At 40.3% G+C, this 20,450-nt stretch overlaps 1 protein-coding gene across 2 annotated transcripts in view; it reads right to left on the bottom strand.

Moving 5' to 3' along the window:
- Positions 1 to 20,450, bottom strand: part of ZEB2 (zinc finger E-box binding homeobox 2) — a 112,829-nt gene that overhangs the window by 21,367 nt on the left and 71,012 nt on the right. For both annotated transcript variants that reach the window (XM_083153848.1, XM_083153849.1), the window contains one exon: positions 8,915 to 9,172. In XM_083153848.1, coding sequence (XP_083009974.1) covers positions 8,915 to 9,172 — 258 coding nt within the window. The remainder of the gene's footprint in view (positions 1 to 8,914; positions 9,173 to 20,450) is intronic.

The raw sequence follows: 20,450 nt of genomic DNA, 5'->3' as shown, positions 1-20,450 counted from the left end.
CAGTCAATACTTCTCAGCCTCCTCCTCCTCCTGTTACGGCTGAGCTCTGTAACATTAAATCGCGGACAACAAACCAAATTTGAAGTAATAAAAAAAGATGACTAAATACTGTGCCTAAAAAGCGGAATTGTTGATACGACTGTAACAATATTGTACTGTGTCAGATATGCTGTTCCATGGGTTTCTGTCTCTGATGTTTCTGGGTTAACAATACATATCTCAGCAACAATATGTCACTTTAATTTTAGAACAGGTTCTCCTGCCTCACGTGCTACTAGAAATCCATATGGCAGAGTTCCCAAGTTTCTACTAATGCCTCAGAGATTCTTCTTATATGGATTTCATATATTAAACGTAAAACATCTCTTAAGCGCTGACAGGTTGATAATTGTGTCATTTTAAGTTATACTGACAATTATAAAACAGAAAAGACACATATTTCGGTCACTTCTGTCACTTATACTAAGGGGACATGGTATCCGGAATTTAGGTTGACAGTAATAAGGTAGACAGTCCACTTCTGGTCAACATGGTCAATAGGTTGCCATGGACAAAAGTTTGACTTGATGCTAGTCGACACGTCATATAGTCTACATAAATTATTAGGTAAAAAATGAAAAATAAATCTTTATTATTTCATACTTTACCATCAGTGTGGACTACAACTGGGATAGTGGTGGGTACAGGAGTGAGCACCCAAGGACCCTTGCTGAAAACCTCTACACCTCTACTATCCTCAAACGGGCAACAATTGGACCACTATTTACAAAAAAACGACTACTCAAAAGGCAAGAACCTTGCAAGTCCTGGAGAGAAGTTCCTCTAAACGGCAAGCTCCATTCAGCATGGATACCATAATCTTGTGAGGACACCTGGACATATGCCATAAGCTGAAAGAATCTACAGTGGTGAGATCCCTATATTTGCCCATACATTTATACCAGAGGACATTTTAATTGTTGAGGAGGATAATATACCTAAAGGGTGCTGAAACTCCAGGAAATTGAACTTTTTAATTTAAAAATTATTTTAATTAATTGTAGTATTGTGTTATTTTTAATATTGTATTGTCTATGTAGACTAATGAAAAAAAAAATAATTTTATAACATTCAAACAAGCTACAAACTAAAAATTGACACCCCAACCCTGAAAATCTGAAAAACTCCATATGTTGACCATTTCCATGTTGAACTTTTTCAATGTAAACCTTCAATATGTTGACCTTTTGGGTTCGGCCTAGACATTGTTGACCTTTTCACGATCAATGCAATGAACTACATCTGGGTACACAACCCATCTACCAACATATACCTTCAAGATGTACCATACCTGCCTACCATTTTGCCCTCTGTCTTTATTTTTGCTTTGCCTTGGTGATCGCATGCATGTGTGAGCTTCAGACCGCAGTTCAAGGGCCAACAGGGGCAGCGATGGGCTATTTTGGGGGCAGCATGTCAGCGTTGCGGAGTTGCGCAATGCATGCATGTCTGGACCATTTGCAGTGCGGGCTGCAGCAGCTGCATGACATCACACACAGACACGAGACACAAAAGATGGTGGCCCATTGACTAGTTTCGCCTTTAGGATCTATCCAGTGGACTACCCTTAACATGCAAGCACTTCACTGTACATCGAAGCACTCACATGTTAGTGGGAGTATGACCCATCATGTTGGGGTTGCCTTGCTCTTTGCTGGGTGGACATCTGCATGCTAATGCTGGGGGTTTGTAGTTTTTCGATTACACACCAAACTAGAACCCAAGTTGAGTTAGGCCCATAATGGGGTAGTTGTAACAAGCCTTGGAGAGACATAAAGTAGAAAGAGATAAAGTAATAAAGAAATAAACAACTTAGCTCCAACTGTCATTTTAAAGTAGGCCTGTCCAACCAGCGGCCTTTCAGCTGTTGTGAAACTACACATCCCAGCATGCCCTGCCACAGTTTTAGCATTTTCTAACAGCAATAGTGTGGCAGGGCATGCTGGGATGTTTAGTTTCACAACAGCTGGAAGGCTGCAGGTTGGACAGGCCTGTTTTAAAGGCTGTACTAGAAAAATGACAGAAGCTGATGGGTTGGTACTTTATCTTACTCTACTTATTTTAATGTATTTAATACAAAACCAGTACTTGGCCAAGGGCCTCCAGCTGGTACGTTCACTGGTGACAGTGAAAGTGGAAATCAGGTAGGATAGCATTGTTTCTCCAGTCACAGCGGTCAGTGCTTCTACAGGCTAGGAAAGGAGTTAATATCTCTGCCTCTGATATTTATATCAATCTCTGCTAGTAATTAGATCAAGGTATCTCCGAGAAGGTTGTCACTGGGAATAAATATAGCTATTGTATGTCCCTCTTCTTCGCTCATCTCATGTGATTCTCCTGCCTAAGAGTCACAAGATTCCCATCTGAGGGCAAACACGCTCAGACACAGAGGAAAACAATTTGTAGCATTTTTTTTTTTTTGCATAATACTGGTAATTTTCTAGATTTTTATTTTCAACACTTCCTTCCCCATTGCTTTTACATGCAAATAAGTAAGGAGAAGTTCACGTATCTGGGTCCTGTCCAATTAATAAACTAGTCCTGGTGGCTAGAAAAAAAAGCTAAACCATAAACCGTAAGGAAAAAAATCCTGAGGTGGTTTCCTTCATAAGGGAAAGAAGTGTTACCCACATTCACACTCTGATATTGCTGGTATACAGAAAAGTTTTTTGGGTTGGGCTCTAATGTAAAGGGTATTGCTCTATAATATATTGCTGACAGATTCATTATTCAAGGTTTCCAAAATGTGTACTAATATAATAATATGCATCTTCAAATAGATAGGTGAAGCTCTGCAAATACACAGTAAACTAATGGCTAGTAAATGAAAAACAAAGGATGGTCTGTAAAATAAGAACTAAGAGGATCTGGATGATCTGAACTGACAGGATTATACATCCAGAAAACTATCTGCATCACTGCACATTCTGGAGGAAACAAAAAAAAGTATGGTTGCCAATGCCACCCGACAGATAACTGTCCTTTCTAAGGTGATGAGTCAGGGACAACTGATAATTCCAAGCAGCAAGGATGAAATGTGTATGCTGTCCAGTGTGACTCTGCACAATGTATGTCTATCTGTCTGTCTATCTGTCTGTCTATCTATCTCTCTCTATCTTTCCATCTATCTATCTATCTATCTATCTATCTATCTATCTATCTATCTAATTATCTATCTCTCTATCTATCTCTCTATCTATCTGTCTTTCCGTCTATCTATCTATCTATCTATCTATCTATCTATCTATCTATATATATATATCTTTCCGTCTATCTATCTATCTATCTATCTATCTATCTATCTATCTTTACAAAAAAATTATAATTAAAACTATAATTATCCAGACTGCTCAGAGTACAGGGTGGTCTGTAGGAGGAGCTAGCTAAGGGTCTGATTCAGTCCTGTTCGCTAATCAGCGTTCTTTTGCTGCTTAGTGATCGGAAAACTGCTTCCCACCACCCCAACGAACGCAAGCCCCCACTGCCCGAATCCCCTCGGTAGCATGTGAAGGTATGTGTTCACTAACACATCTCCCCCCATGTGGCCGCTAGCACACAGTAACATCCTTCGCAGCCTTGTGGGAGCCGCCCACATCATTCGATGGTCGGCGACCATCGAATGATGGCGAAGGCACATGCATATAAAAGTGACTCTGAAGTTACTTGCATATGCATGGATGCTCAGGAGGAAATGGGCGGGCAGCTGACATCCGGTGATGTCAGCTGTCATCCCCCCCCCCACACACACACCTGCGTCATTGGCCAATTAGCATGAAAATTCTGGCCGTTCCCATATGCCAATGAGCTGGCCCGCCACCCCACGCCCCTCTCTGTCCCCCACCCGTGATCTTGGGAAATCATTCTGTTTGCCGTGGCCGCACACACCTGGAGTAGGCGCATGCGCAGAAATGAGGCTGCGCATGCACATACCACAAACATTGGACCCCTTGCGAACAAAGGGGTCTGAGCGAATGCACCAGAATAAGGGCCCAAATCTACTCAGTGCTGTTTTCACCACAACATGTTTTAAGCTCTTGTACTTGTAGTAACACTCCCCCCCCCCCCCCCTCCAGCCCCCACAACACACACACACACACACACTGCATATACTGTATATCTCTATATGTCAGCTATGGACGCCAAGAGAAGAGGAAATGATGCAGATGTTTTTTAGTTAATATAAAGCCTTTAGCATAGCTTTCCAACAGGTGTGAGAATCAAGTTTGGGAAATCTACATTCTATTCTTTTGTTTCCCTCTAATAATGCACAGTGTATTTATTTTGAAAACAAGAGTAAAAGTTAGTATTTTCCTGTCGCCCTTGGGGATAAAGGTTTGTAAAAATAAAGAACATTTTCTTCCCCTGGCGGAAGAATCCTTGTACAAGCAGACTCTGGCCCGATGCAGGTGATTTATTTAAACGGATGATAATGATGTCATGCTGTATTCCAGCACACTGTATCCACCCTATTGTGGGACGAAAGAATGTCAAGGACAATTGCTAGCACAAAACTTTGATTGTGCTTGAACCGGAAAAGCACAGTAAGAAGTCCACAGCCCTCTTCAGCTTAAACTCTACATCCTGCAGACAAAGTGGAGAAAGTATGACTGAGTAAGCAGAGGAGAGGGGGCTTATCTCACAGAAAAACTATGCACAGAGGTGCCATACGAGACAGACAGGCACCAGGGATAAAACACCGCTAAACAAAACAGCTCTCACTTTAGGGTTATTGTCTATATTGGGTGTTTTTGAGGCAATTTTTTTTTTTTTTTTTTTTTTCTTAACTATATTTTTTTGCTTTTTCAATTTTATCAGAAGGAAAAAAAAAAAACATTATCTGCTAGTCAGAATAAACACTGGCCTGATTTCAGGAGAAGGAGGGCGGATGAACAATCTTTTTTCATTAGACATCAAGGCACCACATCAGAGCACTTTTAGTACAATAAAAAAAAGAAAAACTATAAATCATTACTAGTCATTAGAAGCAGACAGGTAAAAGCAAAGTATCTCTCCTGCCCTCATAGAATAGTAAAATAAAATTATGGATACAGACATATGGAGCAGCTGTCAGCCAGACTGGATGCTTAACCCCCCCCCCCCCATAACTTAACTATTCAGAGCCAAAGTGACTGCGATTGGCAAAAACACCAGCAATGAAAGGGTTAAAAAACAAAGATATATTGTTTTTATTTTGTTCAGTGAGTAAGAGCCGTGCGGCGCAGAGGGAGTGATAAGGCATAATCCGTTATTAACCGTTTGAGTGCCGGCATCTCTGTGAGAGATGTGCAATATATCCACTAAAAACGCCAGCGTCCAGAGGCGTAACTAATATTGTGGCGCCCCCCCGCCAAAAAATTACCTTGCCCCTGCGCATGCCGCCGCCAGCCCCGCATTCAGTCCGGCACCGCAGATAGCCTCCGGGCTCCGTCTCCTGCAGTAATGAAAAATGAGACGACAAAATGGCTGCCCCCGTACAGCAGACAGTTTTTTTAGGGATGTTAGAAGAGGCGGCGGCCTCCTCTAGCATCCTTAAAAACTGTCTGCTATTAGGGGGCAGCCATTTTGTCGTGTCATTTTTCATTACTGCAGGAGACGGAGCCCGGAGGCTATCTGCGGTGCCGGACTGAATGCGGTGGCGGCGGCATGCGGAGGGGTAAGGGGGGGTCTGACCAGAGTGCCCGGGCACCGGGGGCGCCCCGCTGGCGCTTGCTCCCCCAAGCAGCCGCGGTGGCTGCTTTACGGTAGCTACGCCTCTGCCAGCGTCGCTCACATATGTTATATAAAATCAAATGAAAGATGCTGTGTAAAAATAGATTATATTACCTATATAAGGTAAACATTACGGGTCATTATGATGAAAGTAAATGTCTGCCCGCCAGTTTTTACAACTATTTTGACAAATTTACTTGCCACTCAAAGGGTTAACAAGCGTTACCAAGAAGACCGCATCAAATATACCGAACAAGAAGAACACAAAGGAGAGGTGAAATTAAACCTGTCTGGTGGGATTTCAAATAAGTTACTTAGAATTCAGGAATGAAGAACTTTTTTTTTTCTCCCCAGAAGTTTGAAGTCCTGCATTTGTTAAATCTCTATTAATTATTCCTTTAAGGGTAAAAAAATTTCTCAGTAATTGGCCCTTACCCTTGATTTCTAGATATTAAAATTTAAACCATCAGTACATTCATTCTTATGGCTGTTCAAATCTAGTTCATTAACAAATATGAATAGCTAACGCCAGCTCATTTAAATGGTATGTCTTACAAGACTTCTCGCCGCACTCAGTTTCTGTCACACTGCTCCTAAGAATCATTGGTTCTTATTATACATGTAAATGGCTATCATAAAAATAAAAATTTCATTTAAGATTGTTAATGACTTCTACAGCAGTCAGACTTCCTTTAATGATCATCCTCTGCCCCCTAATTAAACGTATTTATCTTTCCTCCATCTTTTGGCTGATCTCCCCCCTCGCCGTAGAAAATGTGAAACCTTAAGGTCTTAGAGTGTTTGACGATAAATGTTTATGTGAGATTCGAGAAACAGCCAGCCCCCACCTCCGATAAAAATATCAAATTTAATGTGCAGTTTACAATTTGTTCTAAGGATTGAGTATAGCGCGGGTACAGATACTGCTGGTAAATCGTTGACGTGAAAGATTGGCCCATTAGAACTGTAACTGATGACTGCCCGCCCTGCTATAGGGGACCATATAAGATGTAAAAGCAGTGCTTTCAATCACATCACAGCATATAATGCACCAAATATAGTTAAATAAAACCAATCAACTATATATAAAAAATGAAGAAAAAAACACCTCCACTATACACTTATGGGTTTTGAACTTGCACACTAATAAACAACTTTAGCTGAAGAACATTACTCTGCCCCTACTGGACACAGTTTGGGCTCTTTGCATTCATTCACTATTACTGCCAGACATTTGGGGAAATTTACTAAGATGTGTATTCTACTTCACATGTGATGGGCACCCAATCAAAACCTACTTCTTATTTATTTAGCACCCTCTAGAATAAAGTAGACAGGATCTGATTGGTTGCCCATAGCAACATCACATGTGACATAGAATACACATCTTAGTAAATCCCCCCCATTAATGCTTAAAATCTGTATTAAAACAAATATGAAAATGGGCTTACAGTAGTTCTAATAGTGCTGTATGATACCATAATGCCATGTTTGGTACAGAACTTGTGTCAGTGCACACTACTTGTACACTACATTGTGTTGGTAAAACTGTAATGCATTAAATGAAAGTGAAAAACATGACAGAATGTGAAAAACTGTAACCGATTGTAGGCATGTTAAAATGCTTACACTGGGCTAGATGCAGCAATGTTTAAAATGCGGACAAACCCCTCAAAATGCAGTTTTTGGAAGTTTGGCCACAGTCCGTATATGCACCAAGTCCAGAATGCGATACATTCTGGGGCTTGGATGCATAGGGCAACGCCATCTTCAGACCGACGCTGCCCAATAGAAGCCTATGGAAGTCTAAAGCGGCTCCTTGCTCTGAGGGATCCCTCCCAGTATCCCTGGCGGCACAAATGTCAATTGACACATACGCAGATAGGACTCCGGGTCCTAACCCTTTGCCAAAATCTTTATGCGTACAGCATTACTAGATGCCGGTGATGCACTAGATGCACGCGTAGACTTGCTGCAAGCATCGCAAGTGCTTGCTGCATTCCGCCCAAGATGTGTTACAGTTGTCATGTTTTTGTTCCCTCTCAGAGTCATTTTGTCATGCATGAATCAAGCATTCTACAGAGTGGAATAGTTGCCCATAATAACCAATCAGCTTCTAACTAGCATTAAAATATATTCTATAAAATAATAGCTTGAACCTGATTGGTTTTATGGGCAACACCTTCATTAGTCCCCTTTGAGGACTCAAAAGACACCACTCAAAAGACATGATAGCTCTCACCCCCAACGGTGTGCCTTAAATAATTTACAAATATTTTGGTATTTTAACCCAAAGCATCCAATTAGGTTTACGTTTTTGATGATTTAACTTACATAAGATCATTAAAGGTTGTTTTTGTGCAACACTACAAGAAATATTTGGATAACATACATAACCAAATATCTACACTTGTCATGCATATAACTCAGAATAATAAACCTTTCTCCATTTTTCACAGACGCTCATTTGAACGATATGCCTATTGAACTGCTAACAAATCACAATGTCATCTCATTTTAGGAGCCCTATGGCTGTTCCCATTTACACAGGGAAATTAGGTGTTGTAGAAAAATTGCATGAAATTAGAGATGAGTGAAATTGTGGTGAAATTTCACGCAAATCAGTTCCATGGCACAAAAAGCTGTTTCGCAGAGGTGCGATGTTCTGACGATACTGTCTTTGAGTTCTGATTCGCTATTCCATGCTGCGATTGTCATTTCAAGGAATATGTAGTGTATGAGGTAGAGCTGGATTGACAATGGTCAGTTCCTTTGCTACATGATGTGGCAACGCTAAGGGTGGAATTCAATTGTTTTGGGGAGCCTGTAACATATGGGCATCGACAGGTAAGATAAAATGTTTTTTTATCCAATGGGCATGACTGCCATGGACAACCCCCCGTCAATTGTGCCCAATGGCAAAACACAATTAACTATCACCCTAAGGGTCAAATCTCAACTGCAAATTGTGCAACACGTAACAGCCAAATGCATAATAAAAATTTGGCTCATCTGTGTAGGAACACGGAAAATGTATATTGTTTAGGTTGCAGTGATTTGAGAAGAGTTGTCTTTTTATGTTTTTTGTAGTTAACAAAATGTTTATACTGTGTTACAGACTGGAAACACTATCTATAAAAAAAATTGAAGCCATTTTTGAGCTTACCAGAACCATCTATTGAAGCTTTCAGAAGATCATCATTGTGCCAGGTGTGATCTATCCCTCCATCCCTCAAATCATCTTCCTCTTCATCTCTGGCCAGTAGTGCCTGGTTGACATGTGGTGAAGACGCATGGTTGAGAATACTGGCGGGGCTGGTTTCCTGGTCCAAAGTGGTAATAATACTGTCATCTTCAGCAATGTGAAGCTTATCGTCTTCATCTGTCTCCGAACCCGTGTCTACGACATTGTCATAACTCAATACTGCAAAGAAAAGTAAAAAACACACATTAAAATACACTCAACCTTTATCACTTAGGGAACATAACTGTAAATAAAAGTTAGGAAGTTTTATTTTTATTTGCATTGATTGTACAACTTGTATCAATCTACAAAGATCCCATCTGAACATATTTTGAATATAAGTAAATGTGGGCTGAATTGAGAAATAAGTGCAGAAGTTGAAAGCAACAGCAAAAAAAAAAAAAAATCATGTTCATATTCCAAAAAATTTCAGGAAGCACCACGTTTGGCAGACTAAAAACTAATAGGAGCCTGCTTACTCCCCATGTTCCTCTCAGTCCCAGAACTGTTCAGCTGATTTTTTTTAATGCATCCTGTAAATAAGGTCTGTGAACTCAATTGAAGGTGGCTGTTTCTGAATTAGTCAGCCCTCACAAGGCTCTCGGCCTACATGATAGTACATAAATTGTCCACTTTACCAGCAGACAAGAAAGATTAGAGTAATAAACACGGGGCATTAGCTCAGCTACAGAAACACACCATCCGTTACGCACACATGGGATTGCCAAAATACGTTAACCTAACTCTCTAGAAGCATGCACAAAAAAACAAGCGAGAACCATGACATCATGGGAACGAGGGAGACGGAGGAGGGAGGGGGGGGGTTAAGGAATGGGAGAAAAAAAAAAAGAAAAAAGAAAACAATTTTCAGGTTCAGTTTGATTTCTCTGTGTCTAATAAAGCCGCCCTCTCCTAAATTATCAACTGAGCTATCTCAAGTGGCTCTTGCCAGCTATCGGATTATAGAAAAGTGGCAGAAAAGAGTGGAGTAGAAGAAAAAAAAATATATAGAAGGATTGTGTGTCAGGATCATAATGCTTATGGAGGATTCTTGAAACATGTCTAGTTACAAATTTTTGTCAGTCATATCTGTTTGCTTTGACAGGTTCCCAGGGACAAAAAAAAAAAAAGAACAAAAAGAGATATTTTTTTTTTGTCATGCGAGTCTGGGGACAAAAAGATTACACCGTGCATATCTGCTCATAATATGATCTTTGTATAATCCGCGGGTCCGCACTTGCCTTCTGAACAACTGCACAACAGGTGCAAATTAAAATGAAAACGGCTGTAGCAGAAGCAAACAGAATCTGCTGACCTGGTTTGAATACCAATTGACGGTGGAAACAAAACCTTTTCAAGAGGTGTGACCACAAGGGTTTAAACAAGTTCAGGCTGGGTAATGCCCTGAGATCTACAAAAAGAGAGATATTCTAACGTCTCTGCTCGAGCTGTGTGGTCCAGATATACCTTAGTACAATCAATATTGTGAATCTTTTTTTTTTTTATCTGGTGACAGAGGTTTAACCATTTCTTAGCAACCCACAGACGGCCCTTTATAAATGTTCTGAGCGCTGAGTTGAGGGACGGGGGGACGGGGCAAAACAAAAGATCCTTAGGCCTGGGAATCTTTCAACCCACCTCTTAAAAAGTGATCTCTGGGCACAGGAGGAAGAAAGGAAGGTCCAGGAGGAGTGAATACAATTATCTAAGGCTGGACAGGCATTAAAAGGCCTTTATCCTGGAAGAAAATATGTCTTTTGAGGTCTCTTTTTTGCCCGGTGATGACTATACGGAGTGACACGTGAGTTCTATCGGAGCAAAACGAGATGATATATTTTGTTCAGGATTTATTAAGAAAAAAACAACAACAGATAGATGATTTATCAGCAATCCCCTGAGGAGCCCCCAAAAATCAGAACAATTTCAACAAGCGGTGAAGTCATGTCTCAGGATGCAGGGTCAGGAGCGGAACATCCATCACATGACAACAATACTTTGCGCCTGATGCTCTCTTTTCCCAAACAGTAGTAAATACTTTAATGGAAATAAATAACTTAAGACGCAAAGTGTATAAGAGTAACATTATTCACGTAAAAACCATCACATTTATTTACAGTCACAAGTGTTTTATTTCAGTTATAAAAAAAAACACACCTAAGTCTAAAAGCTGCATTCTAAAACCCAATTAAAACATACTTTTTGTTTACACAATAGTGAGAGAACCTTTTTATCTATCTATCTATCTATCTATCTATCTATCTATCTATCGGATTACTGATAGTGAAATAACTACTTCCCTTTACGACTTATTTAAAAGGAATCTATAAAATAAAATAAGCATAGAAGGTAAGGAGATCGAAGAAAAGACTAATGGGGACATTTGCCAATGTCTGCTCGCATTATGGATCGAGGCTGGCAGCGAAGCAAACTATTCTTTATTGCAACATAACACGTATTAGTTGCTTTTCACCTACTGTAGATCTTGACCCTTTAATATGACTTGACTGGGAATTCAGTAGATACCAGTTTAATAGTTTATTATATTTAACAGGTCAAAATTAGCTGTTAATGTAAAAAATCTACACGTGCAGCTGAGCAACCACAAAAGAGTTGGAAGCCCAAAGATTTCCATCGTTTAATTCAATAAACAAGAAGAAAGATGTACACTTCATAAGCACAAAACTGACACTAATTCGACTTGCCTCAAACGGGGAAGAAAGACAGTATAGCAAACAAAAATGGAAAAATAACTGTTAAATAACAGTGATAAATGGCCAGAAAACAGCACCGGTAACCAATTCCTCACAGTAATCTTTAGAAATTAATTACAATCCATGGCATTAGATGCCTTGCCAAAAAGCAGCTGTAATTATGCTTCATACAGGTAGAGATGGAAGTCTGCCATGCAATCCGACGATTACAGGATAAGAGATAGTAAGGCTTACATTGCGCACTGCAATCACTTGCTAAGCTATCCTGACATTATTTACATCTTTTTTTCCAGTGGGAAGCAATAACACCAGTTACTGTAAAACCAACTGTGTAAAAGACACGGTAAACATCTGGCAAATAACACAACGCATAATGGTGCATGTTTTACGGGACACCTAATGGTTTTCTATGGATGGTGCATGTAAGTTCATGGAAAGATGTCTTGAAAATAAAATATAGTCTTCTGTATAACAATCCATCAAATAGCCACCTTTTTGTATAACATGTAGAGTAATGATTATCATATTATTATTTTTGTTGCTGTATCGTTGCCGGTGAAAGCGTGACATTTCCCGATCACCTCCACCTGCTGAAAGGAATTATGAAGACATTGCAGCTTGTGCTACTTAGTAAGTAATGCTGATAATTGGTCTGACATTTAAAGTAGTTGAACCATTATCTGAGACCGGTGAACACAATGTTTCCTAGTGAGCCCCTTCTCACAGATGTATGTTACTTAGTTGTGGAACACAGCAGCATCTGTTGCTAATACATGGGTTATTGATCATGGTGACTTTTTGCCTTGGGAAATTTGGGGGAGGGAAGAATGATCCCTGTGTCTACGTGCGTTGCCTCAACTAAAATTTCTTTGCGGAAGAGGAGAAGCTGGAATATAATTAGTAAAATTGATAGAGGATACAATACATTACATGAGTTGGACCCACCAGGGGACATTCATCAATATGTTAATAGTAATACTCTCTATTTGTCGCCAGTAGTTACCTTCATATATTTTTATTAAAACCTGGAAATGTGATATATCATTGGGGATGCAGATCTTTCTACAGAAGACGTTTACACTGGAATAAAGGCAATTTGCAGCTCTTATGCGGGGTACACACCAGGACGACCCGCTCATGATGCACATCGTGAGCGGGTCGCCAGTGTCTCGTCCGACCCACTCACGATGACGCCCCGTGAGCGGTACCGGTCATATCGCGACCCACACCCGGGTGTATGGTCGAGTCCAGATCCTACCTGCTGCAGGTAGGATCTGATTAACGACCGACCCGCGGGGCCGCGCATCCGATCAGAATTGGATCACAACAGGACAGAAAAGGGCCCAGTCACCACACAATCTACATCCAATCGGTCGGAATTGGATCTAGATTGATGTGATCGGACCCTTGTCATCCTGAGGTCATCCAAGAGGTTCTGCTGCTTTCGCTGATCTTATTACATTACAAGTTTAAAGAGGGAAAAGTTTAAGATAGGTTATAGGACCCTGCGTGGAGCATTTCCATACTAACCACACAGGTTACTGTGCATCTTGCCACCATTATTTTAGTATCCTTTGACAACCACTTCATTATATATGCCTGTCATGAACCATATTATATGTTGTGCACTTTCACAATAGGTGCCATAGATTCAAAAATTACATTTTCACACGATGAATAAAACATTTTGGGGCAATGCAATTAAGTGCAATGTGTGCTGGAACCTTCAGACACTGGAACCCATCGACCCATCATCTATATTTCTTTTACCGATAGTAAATTGAAGGGCACAAGAAAAGTAGTGAAGATTTGCATACCGTACTAAAGGGTACAGGTTGAGTATCCCTTATCCAAAATGCTTAGGACCAGAAGAATTTTGCACAATGGATTATCCCGTATTATGTAATATTTTTATATTTGAATGAGGTATCTTGAGGTGTCTTGCATTTATGTTGTATAAGCACATAAAACACATGAAATACACACTTGCATGAAACAAGGTTTTAAAACATGAAACAAAGTTGGTGTACTATCTCAGACACTAATTTTGAATGACAAGCAATCATGTCCTTGCGCATATTTAGTGTCTGTTACATGTTATTTCCACAGTAGTGCCAGATGTAGCCAGTAGGTTTTTAGCAACATTTTTTTTTTAAAAAAGGACATTTTGGAGACTACGATTTTTGTAATAATTTGGATAAGGGATATTTGGATAATGGATACTCAATCCGTACTATGCACAGATGGTATCAAAATTAGGAAGCATATACAAAGTATGTTAGGTAGACTGGAAGTACTTAGGTGTAAATAGGGTATAAAGGATAATACATGGCCTCAGCTGCTATGATGGAAGAACAACAGGGGAGATTGAAGCGGACAGGCTTAGTAACTCATTTAAGAGTCTATGGGAAGAGATCCTCAGCAGAGCACTTTCTGGAGTGCAGATCACACTACTCTTCCAGACCTCACTCTGAGCTTCCGAATATCACTCTGTGCCATGTGCAAAACTATACACTGTAAATAAACATAGTAATTAGCGCAACACAATGCTCTATACTCATTACCCCTGGTAAAACGCATATATATTGAACTTGGAAAAGAACAATAGCCTGAATAAAGCATAAATACAAAGAAAAAAAAGAGCAGGACTTCCTATCCTTAGGGCACATTATCATAATAACCCACTCACCGCTAGAGGGCCGGAAACAGGATGAGAATCCACAAATTTCAGAAACAAATTAAAGGAAACCCCGGACATCCCATAACTGTAATACACACTTTATATATATAGGCTATATGTCCTCATTATAAACAACACGTGCAATAAAAGTGGCTGCATTGAACTGAATAAAAAAGTAAAAAAACAAAGGAAAACAACTAAACGTAACAAAACAAAAGACCTGTTCACACAGGTTTCAGAATAACACCAAAACAACTATAAAAAAAGATTAATAAAAAGAAACACAGAAAAAGCTTCAGGCACAGAAGAGACTTTAAAGTTGCTGGATATGTGGCACTGTTATCCTGTGCAAGGGACCTTGTCTTGAGTTACGTTTTTAAAACCTTGGACTTAAAACCTTGACAACAAAATGAGGAAACATTGTCCTTGTGAAGTTATTGTGTCTAATACCTTCCCCTAAGAAAGATTACACAATGCAGAAAAGTCCATGACTAGCACAGGAGAAAACCTCAGACACAGTCACTCCTCATCTTCCTCACTATTCTATGATAAAACGGTGACGTACATTTGTTTAGGTGTTGCAGCGATAGCAGGCACCAAGCCTCAGTCATACCAATACCCTACGTGCTGTACAGCATGGTAAGCACTTAGAAATGAGGAAGGACAACAAACTAGATCAGTGCGCATTTTTTGATTGGTCACCCTACCTGCGGCTGACAATTGGTCATCTTGCATATTGGCAACACATCTCCTGGTAAGAAACTGTTTATATTCCATGGTGAATAATTATTTCTTCTGTTTCCCCATGCAAAAGGAAAGTCACATTTCCCTCTATCCGAGTACTGTCCTGGCTCTCTCCTCCCCAGCAGTTGTTACTGACAAATGGTAGGCTCAGGTAAGGGGTTGACTTGCAGCCCATTACTAATAGGAAGGGATTTTCTCTAGTTACAAACTTTTTTTTTCCCTTTCCCAGTCAGCTGGGGATAGCTGATTACCTGAATAGTTAAAAAAAAGTGGGCGGTGAATCCATTAAGGTGGAAATGAGGGACTTGTTGTCCTAAAGGAAAAGGTCCCAGCACCTAATGATATTGGAGTAAGTTTATTTTGATGCAAATACCCAAGTTCCTCCATTTGCAGTCTATTGCAGGTCATGAACTATGAAATGGACATTTTGGTCTACAACAGTGCCCACTTTTATAAATTTTCCATTAAACATCATTTGATACCAACTAATACAACATAAGAGGACTATCTCTGTTTTAAAGAAGCAAAATTCAAATTTATTTTACTTCGGATATTAGCTTATCAGCATAAAGTAAAACTTAAGGTGCCCATACACTAGTAAGATGTATCTTCAGATCTGGCTGGTTGGAACAAAAACATGGTTATGGATGAGTGACAGTTTGTCAGTTTTCCAACATTTCCAAGCAAATGGTCTACTGTAATTTGCTCTCATCCATAACCATGTTTTTGTTCCAACCAGCCAGATCTGAAGATAAATCTGCGTGTGTATGGCCACCTTAAATGTGAGATCTTTTCAAAAACATGTCTGAAAAACTTTTCGATCCATCTTCCTAGTAATAAGTATTAAACCCAAGGCCTGTTTGGCTTTTTTTTTTTTTTTTTTAAACATTCTGTCGCTTTCAGCAGACAAGTCGTTCATTCCTGACACATTAAACCTTCCTGTTTTCCAAACTGCATGGTCCTACCTCACAATGGACAAAGCCAGACAGGGATAGTGACATGACACAGACAAAAGCTCAATGCATTACGGTCATTCTGAACAGTGCACAAAGGCGACGGAGGCAGCGATGTGTAAACTCAACAATGTGAGGGGGGAAAATATTGAATAATTTCTGTCATGAGGCACTGACTAAAGCCAGGCTCTAATTAAATTAAACTCCCATTTATTTGCTCAGGCCTAAACAACAGGCTGAAGAAAGTAAGGTTTGTTCAACTGTTCGGAGGTACCACTTCCTCAACCCTGCACAAATCCGCCATCTGTGCTCGCACACACACATGTTCCACCTCACAACAAATGTACTCAGGCCTAGGGAACACAGAAGGCAAAAAAAAAAAAACACAACACGAGGAACACAAAAGCTCCCTAGGCTGCTCCTGATCTAAAGGAGCCAAAGAGAGAGTGGGGTAATGGCGTCAGGGGTGGCTACTTTGCACATTGCCCAGGTGATATAGTCTGGTGAGCCTCTCAGACTCGACACGCGTCAAGTAAAAGAAAGGTTAAAATTAGAAAATTCAATTTATTTGATAATTTCCCAGAATAATTAGAGTTAATATGGGTTAATTAATATGCAAATCTCTCAGCAGATGTTCTGCAGCAGGGCCTGTGTGAGAGAACAGCCTTTGCTTTCTCCTACGTGATTTTGGCTGTCAGTTATTGGGTATAATTACTGTAACTAACCGAATACACACAAAACCTTTGGAATATCAAATCGTTACAGTTTTGGTACTGCTGAAGCTACCACTTTGCTGCAATAAAAGCGAAACAATTTCTTTCACAAAATAGAAGACCCTTTTTTTGTTTCTTGTTCGGAATTAAAAGAGAAGAAATGAATCAGCTGAATGGCTCGGTTTTTTTTCCCCTGTGCATAATTAGGTCAGTATTATAAGTACATTCCAATGAGCAATGACACTAATGCAAACGCTTAACCACCTGCAAAATCAAAAACATTGTTCCCCAATCTTTTACTGACCAATGACAGTGCACTGTGCCAAGAGCCTGTCTCCTTCCCAATGCAGAAAGATGTGTGCTCAGCAATAGCACACATTGGGGCGAAAGATGCAACAAAGCAAAGGTTATTTAATAACTAGCAAATTTTTCAAGAAATATAATCCATAAGCTGCATGAAAAATATTATGATCTGCATGAGTGTAGATCAGATGTACGGATGTACGGGCATTACGGATGGTGTAATGGTTAGCATTACTTCCTCACAGCGCTGAGGTCATGGGTTTGATTCCCACCATGGCCCTAACTGTGCAGAGTTTGTATATTCTCCCAGTATTTGTGTGGGTTTCCTCCGGGTACTCAAGTTTCTTCCCACAATCCTAAAATATACTGGTAGGTTAATTGGTTCCCACCTAAATTAACCCTAGAATGTCTGTGTGTGCGTGTACATGTGGTAGGGAATATAGATTGTAAGCTACACTGGGGCAGGGACTGATGTGAATGTTCAAATATTCTCTCTGTAAAGCGCTGCGGAATATGGATGCGCTATATAAGAAACTGTTAATAAATAATAAATAAGTGTAGCAAATCAAACACGCATTTCACAGCGCCAGCTAACGTTTTGTCTTACACCACACCACATAAAGGCCGAAGTGGTTTCAAAAATGCAAATTAGTGATAGAAGTGAATACTTGGCGCACTACAAATAATGGCGCACTACAAATTGGTCTTGTGTGTGAATAGTTACACATCCCCCCGTCTAGGGTGACCAACTTATCCTTTTAATTCAGGACACATATTAATTACACAGGTTCTGTGGCTGGCTTTCCCCTGGTTTTAAACTGCCACACTTCAAGACTCCATTTCACCTGGTTTTAAACTGCCACAGAACCTGTGTAATTAATACGTGTCCCGAATTAAAGGGATGAGTTGGTCACCCTACCCCAGTCTCCCCTGTTTTTACCACCTCAAAGTATGTAAGTATGGGCATGGCCAGAGCAGGAAAAGACCTGTCATAATCAGCTTTCACTGCTGTGCCTCTGTTCATCCACCAATAGTTATCTGATCCAATGCTGTTCTCTGATAACACCCCTCTCCCAAACATTCTGTGTTTGCTCCAGATTGCTAAAAGAGTTGTCATGGCCTGATGCCACTTAGTCCATGGCGATGACCCCTCCCGCAGGCTCCTCTCTCCCCCTCAATCCCTTTCAGGTAGTGGAATTTGCTGACACTGGCAGTGTATGGTCTCTCGTCAGCTCGATTCCTGGGTGTGGCAGTAACCGGACAGATAGACCCAGTACATAAACGTGCTCAGGAAAGGTGTCTATTGAAAAGACCTGGTCAGCTGTATTTAATGTTAACCCGTCTAACAAATCAGTGTGGTTGTTTACAAAAGCCAGCACGTTAGACAAACAGTCATTGGCTATGTTGCCGTGTTATATAAAGTCTGTGTGTAAAATCCTAAAGTACAGTACACTAAATCTATAAAACACACCTATATTTTACTACGCAGTATTTACTAAATTGCTGCTATACATTATGTCCTATCACGTGGTATCACTAAATTCCTTTTTATCCTTGATGCACGAAAATGTATGAGATTTAGGGTCTCGATAAAGTTATAACATGGAGAGTGATAAACAACCAACCAATCAGCTCTTGCCTGACATATTTCAAAACAAAGCTTGTAACATGGCAGGTAGGAGCTGATTGGCTGGTTGTTTATCACTCTCCATTTTATCAGTTTTTGAAGCTTAGTGCATCTGGACCCAAAAAAGAAATACATTTTTATAAATAACCATAACTCGGCCGGACAGTTCATACGGCCGCAGACCCATCTCTCTGCTAACTTTCAGCTACAAAGTTACATTACAAGCTGTGCTGCTGACACAATATGAGTGGTGGGGGCATAATTGGAGCAGGAAAGGAAAGTTTAGTCCCAAACTGTCCGGACTAGAAACCTTTCTGTGGTGAGAGCATAAAAAGTCTGATAAGACTTTTATCTCACGGAGCAGAGTTGTACTGTGCACAGTGATAACGCCTGGCTACAGTACGTTTCACACTCACACACTTATCAATGCCATGTGTGTGTGTAGACCTCAAACACTTATCTAAATCCCTGAACTAAAAGTACAGGACCTCCAATGAAATGAAGATATGGAAGGGTGTTTGGAAGTGTTAGAGATGATAATGTTCCTAGGCCTGTGGTGTATGGCAGCTCTGCTGTATGATTGCACGCGCATTCTTCTATGGGACAGGATGGGTTAAGGTCCTGATAAGATAGAGAAGGGCTAGGTGCTAGCCTTGTTTACAGAGTCTGCGAAACAGAACTGGATGTTTGATTCCTATCAGTATTCCTTGCCCAAAGCAATCAGAAGTGTGAAGAGTTTCAACAGAAAAATGCAGACTCGTTGCACCTATAATAACCAAATTATGCCTGGAAATCTACTAGAAAACCGCAAGGACAATAATAAAAAAAAGATAGTAAAAAAGTAATCAATATGAAACTTTATATAGAAGGCTTCTTGAATACAGATAAGTGCTTAGTTTACCTACATTGTGGGGGTTATTCTGGTTGGTTCTCAAGGCTGCGAATTCGCAGCCTTGCGAGTCCACCAAACCCTGCCTTGCGAATGGAGGCCTGGCCGCCACCCATTTGCGGCATGTGTTCGCACGCACTGGCTGCTTATGGATGTTTTACATAAATTTCCATTTGCAGCCTGCAGGGGAACGCCCACATCATTCGATGGTCGCCAAACATCAAATGATGTGGAAGGCACACGCACATCTAAGGTTGCTCAGATCAACTTTAGATGCGCATGTGCACTATAAAGGAAGTGGGCGGGCAGCTGACATCCAATGATGTAACCTCCCCCCCCCCCGGCACCCGCATCATCGGCCCATTAGCATAAAAGTGTACAGAAATATTTATTTAGTTGCTATGGGTTACAACAATCAACATGTGCACATGACACAATATCAGGAATTAAATGGCAACAATTCCTAGGAACAATGTATATAAGCTGGTTTCCAAAATGTCTGAAATCCATGACTGACAAAACCAACAAAAGTTTTTTTGTAGCTGCGGGCCTGTGTCCTGTTTTAATCAAAAGCGTCCCACTGAAATAAATGGCTTTCGCTAAATATATGCAAATTTCAATGTAAGCAATCATTGCGAAATTAATTTTGCCAGAACTGATTAAAAGCATTAATAAATCTATATGCCGTATTGCTTCAGTCTGATACTGTACGAATCCTGCCACTTCCTGTAAGATTAATTATAATTCTACAATAACATATTACAGTGCCAGAGAGTAGAACCGTGCGTTCTGTTAATAATGGCTAAGTCCGAACCTGAGTGGTAATTACACCAGAAAC

Source organism: Crinia signifera, chromosome 7 (genome assembly GCF_055691185.1).
Source record: "Crinia signifera chromosome 7, ASM5569118v1, whole genome shotgun sequence".
NCBI classification, from domain to species: domain Eukaryota; kingdom Metazoa; phylum Chordata; class Amphibia; order Anura; family Myobatrachidae; genus Crinia; species Crinia signifera.
Note: the sequence above shows the minus strand (reverse complement) of the source record. Positions and strands in the feature narration are given on the sequence as shown.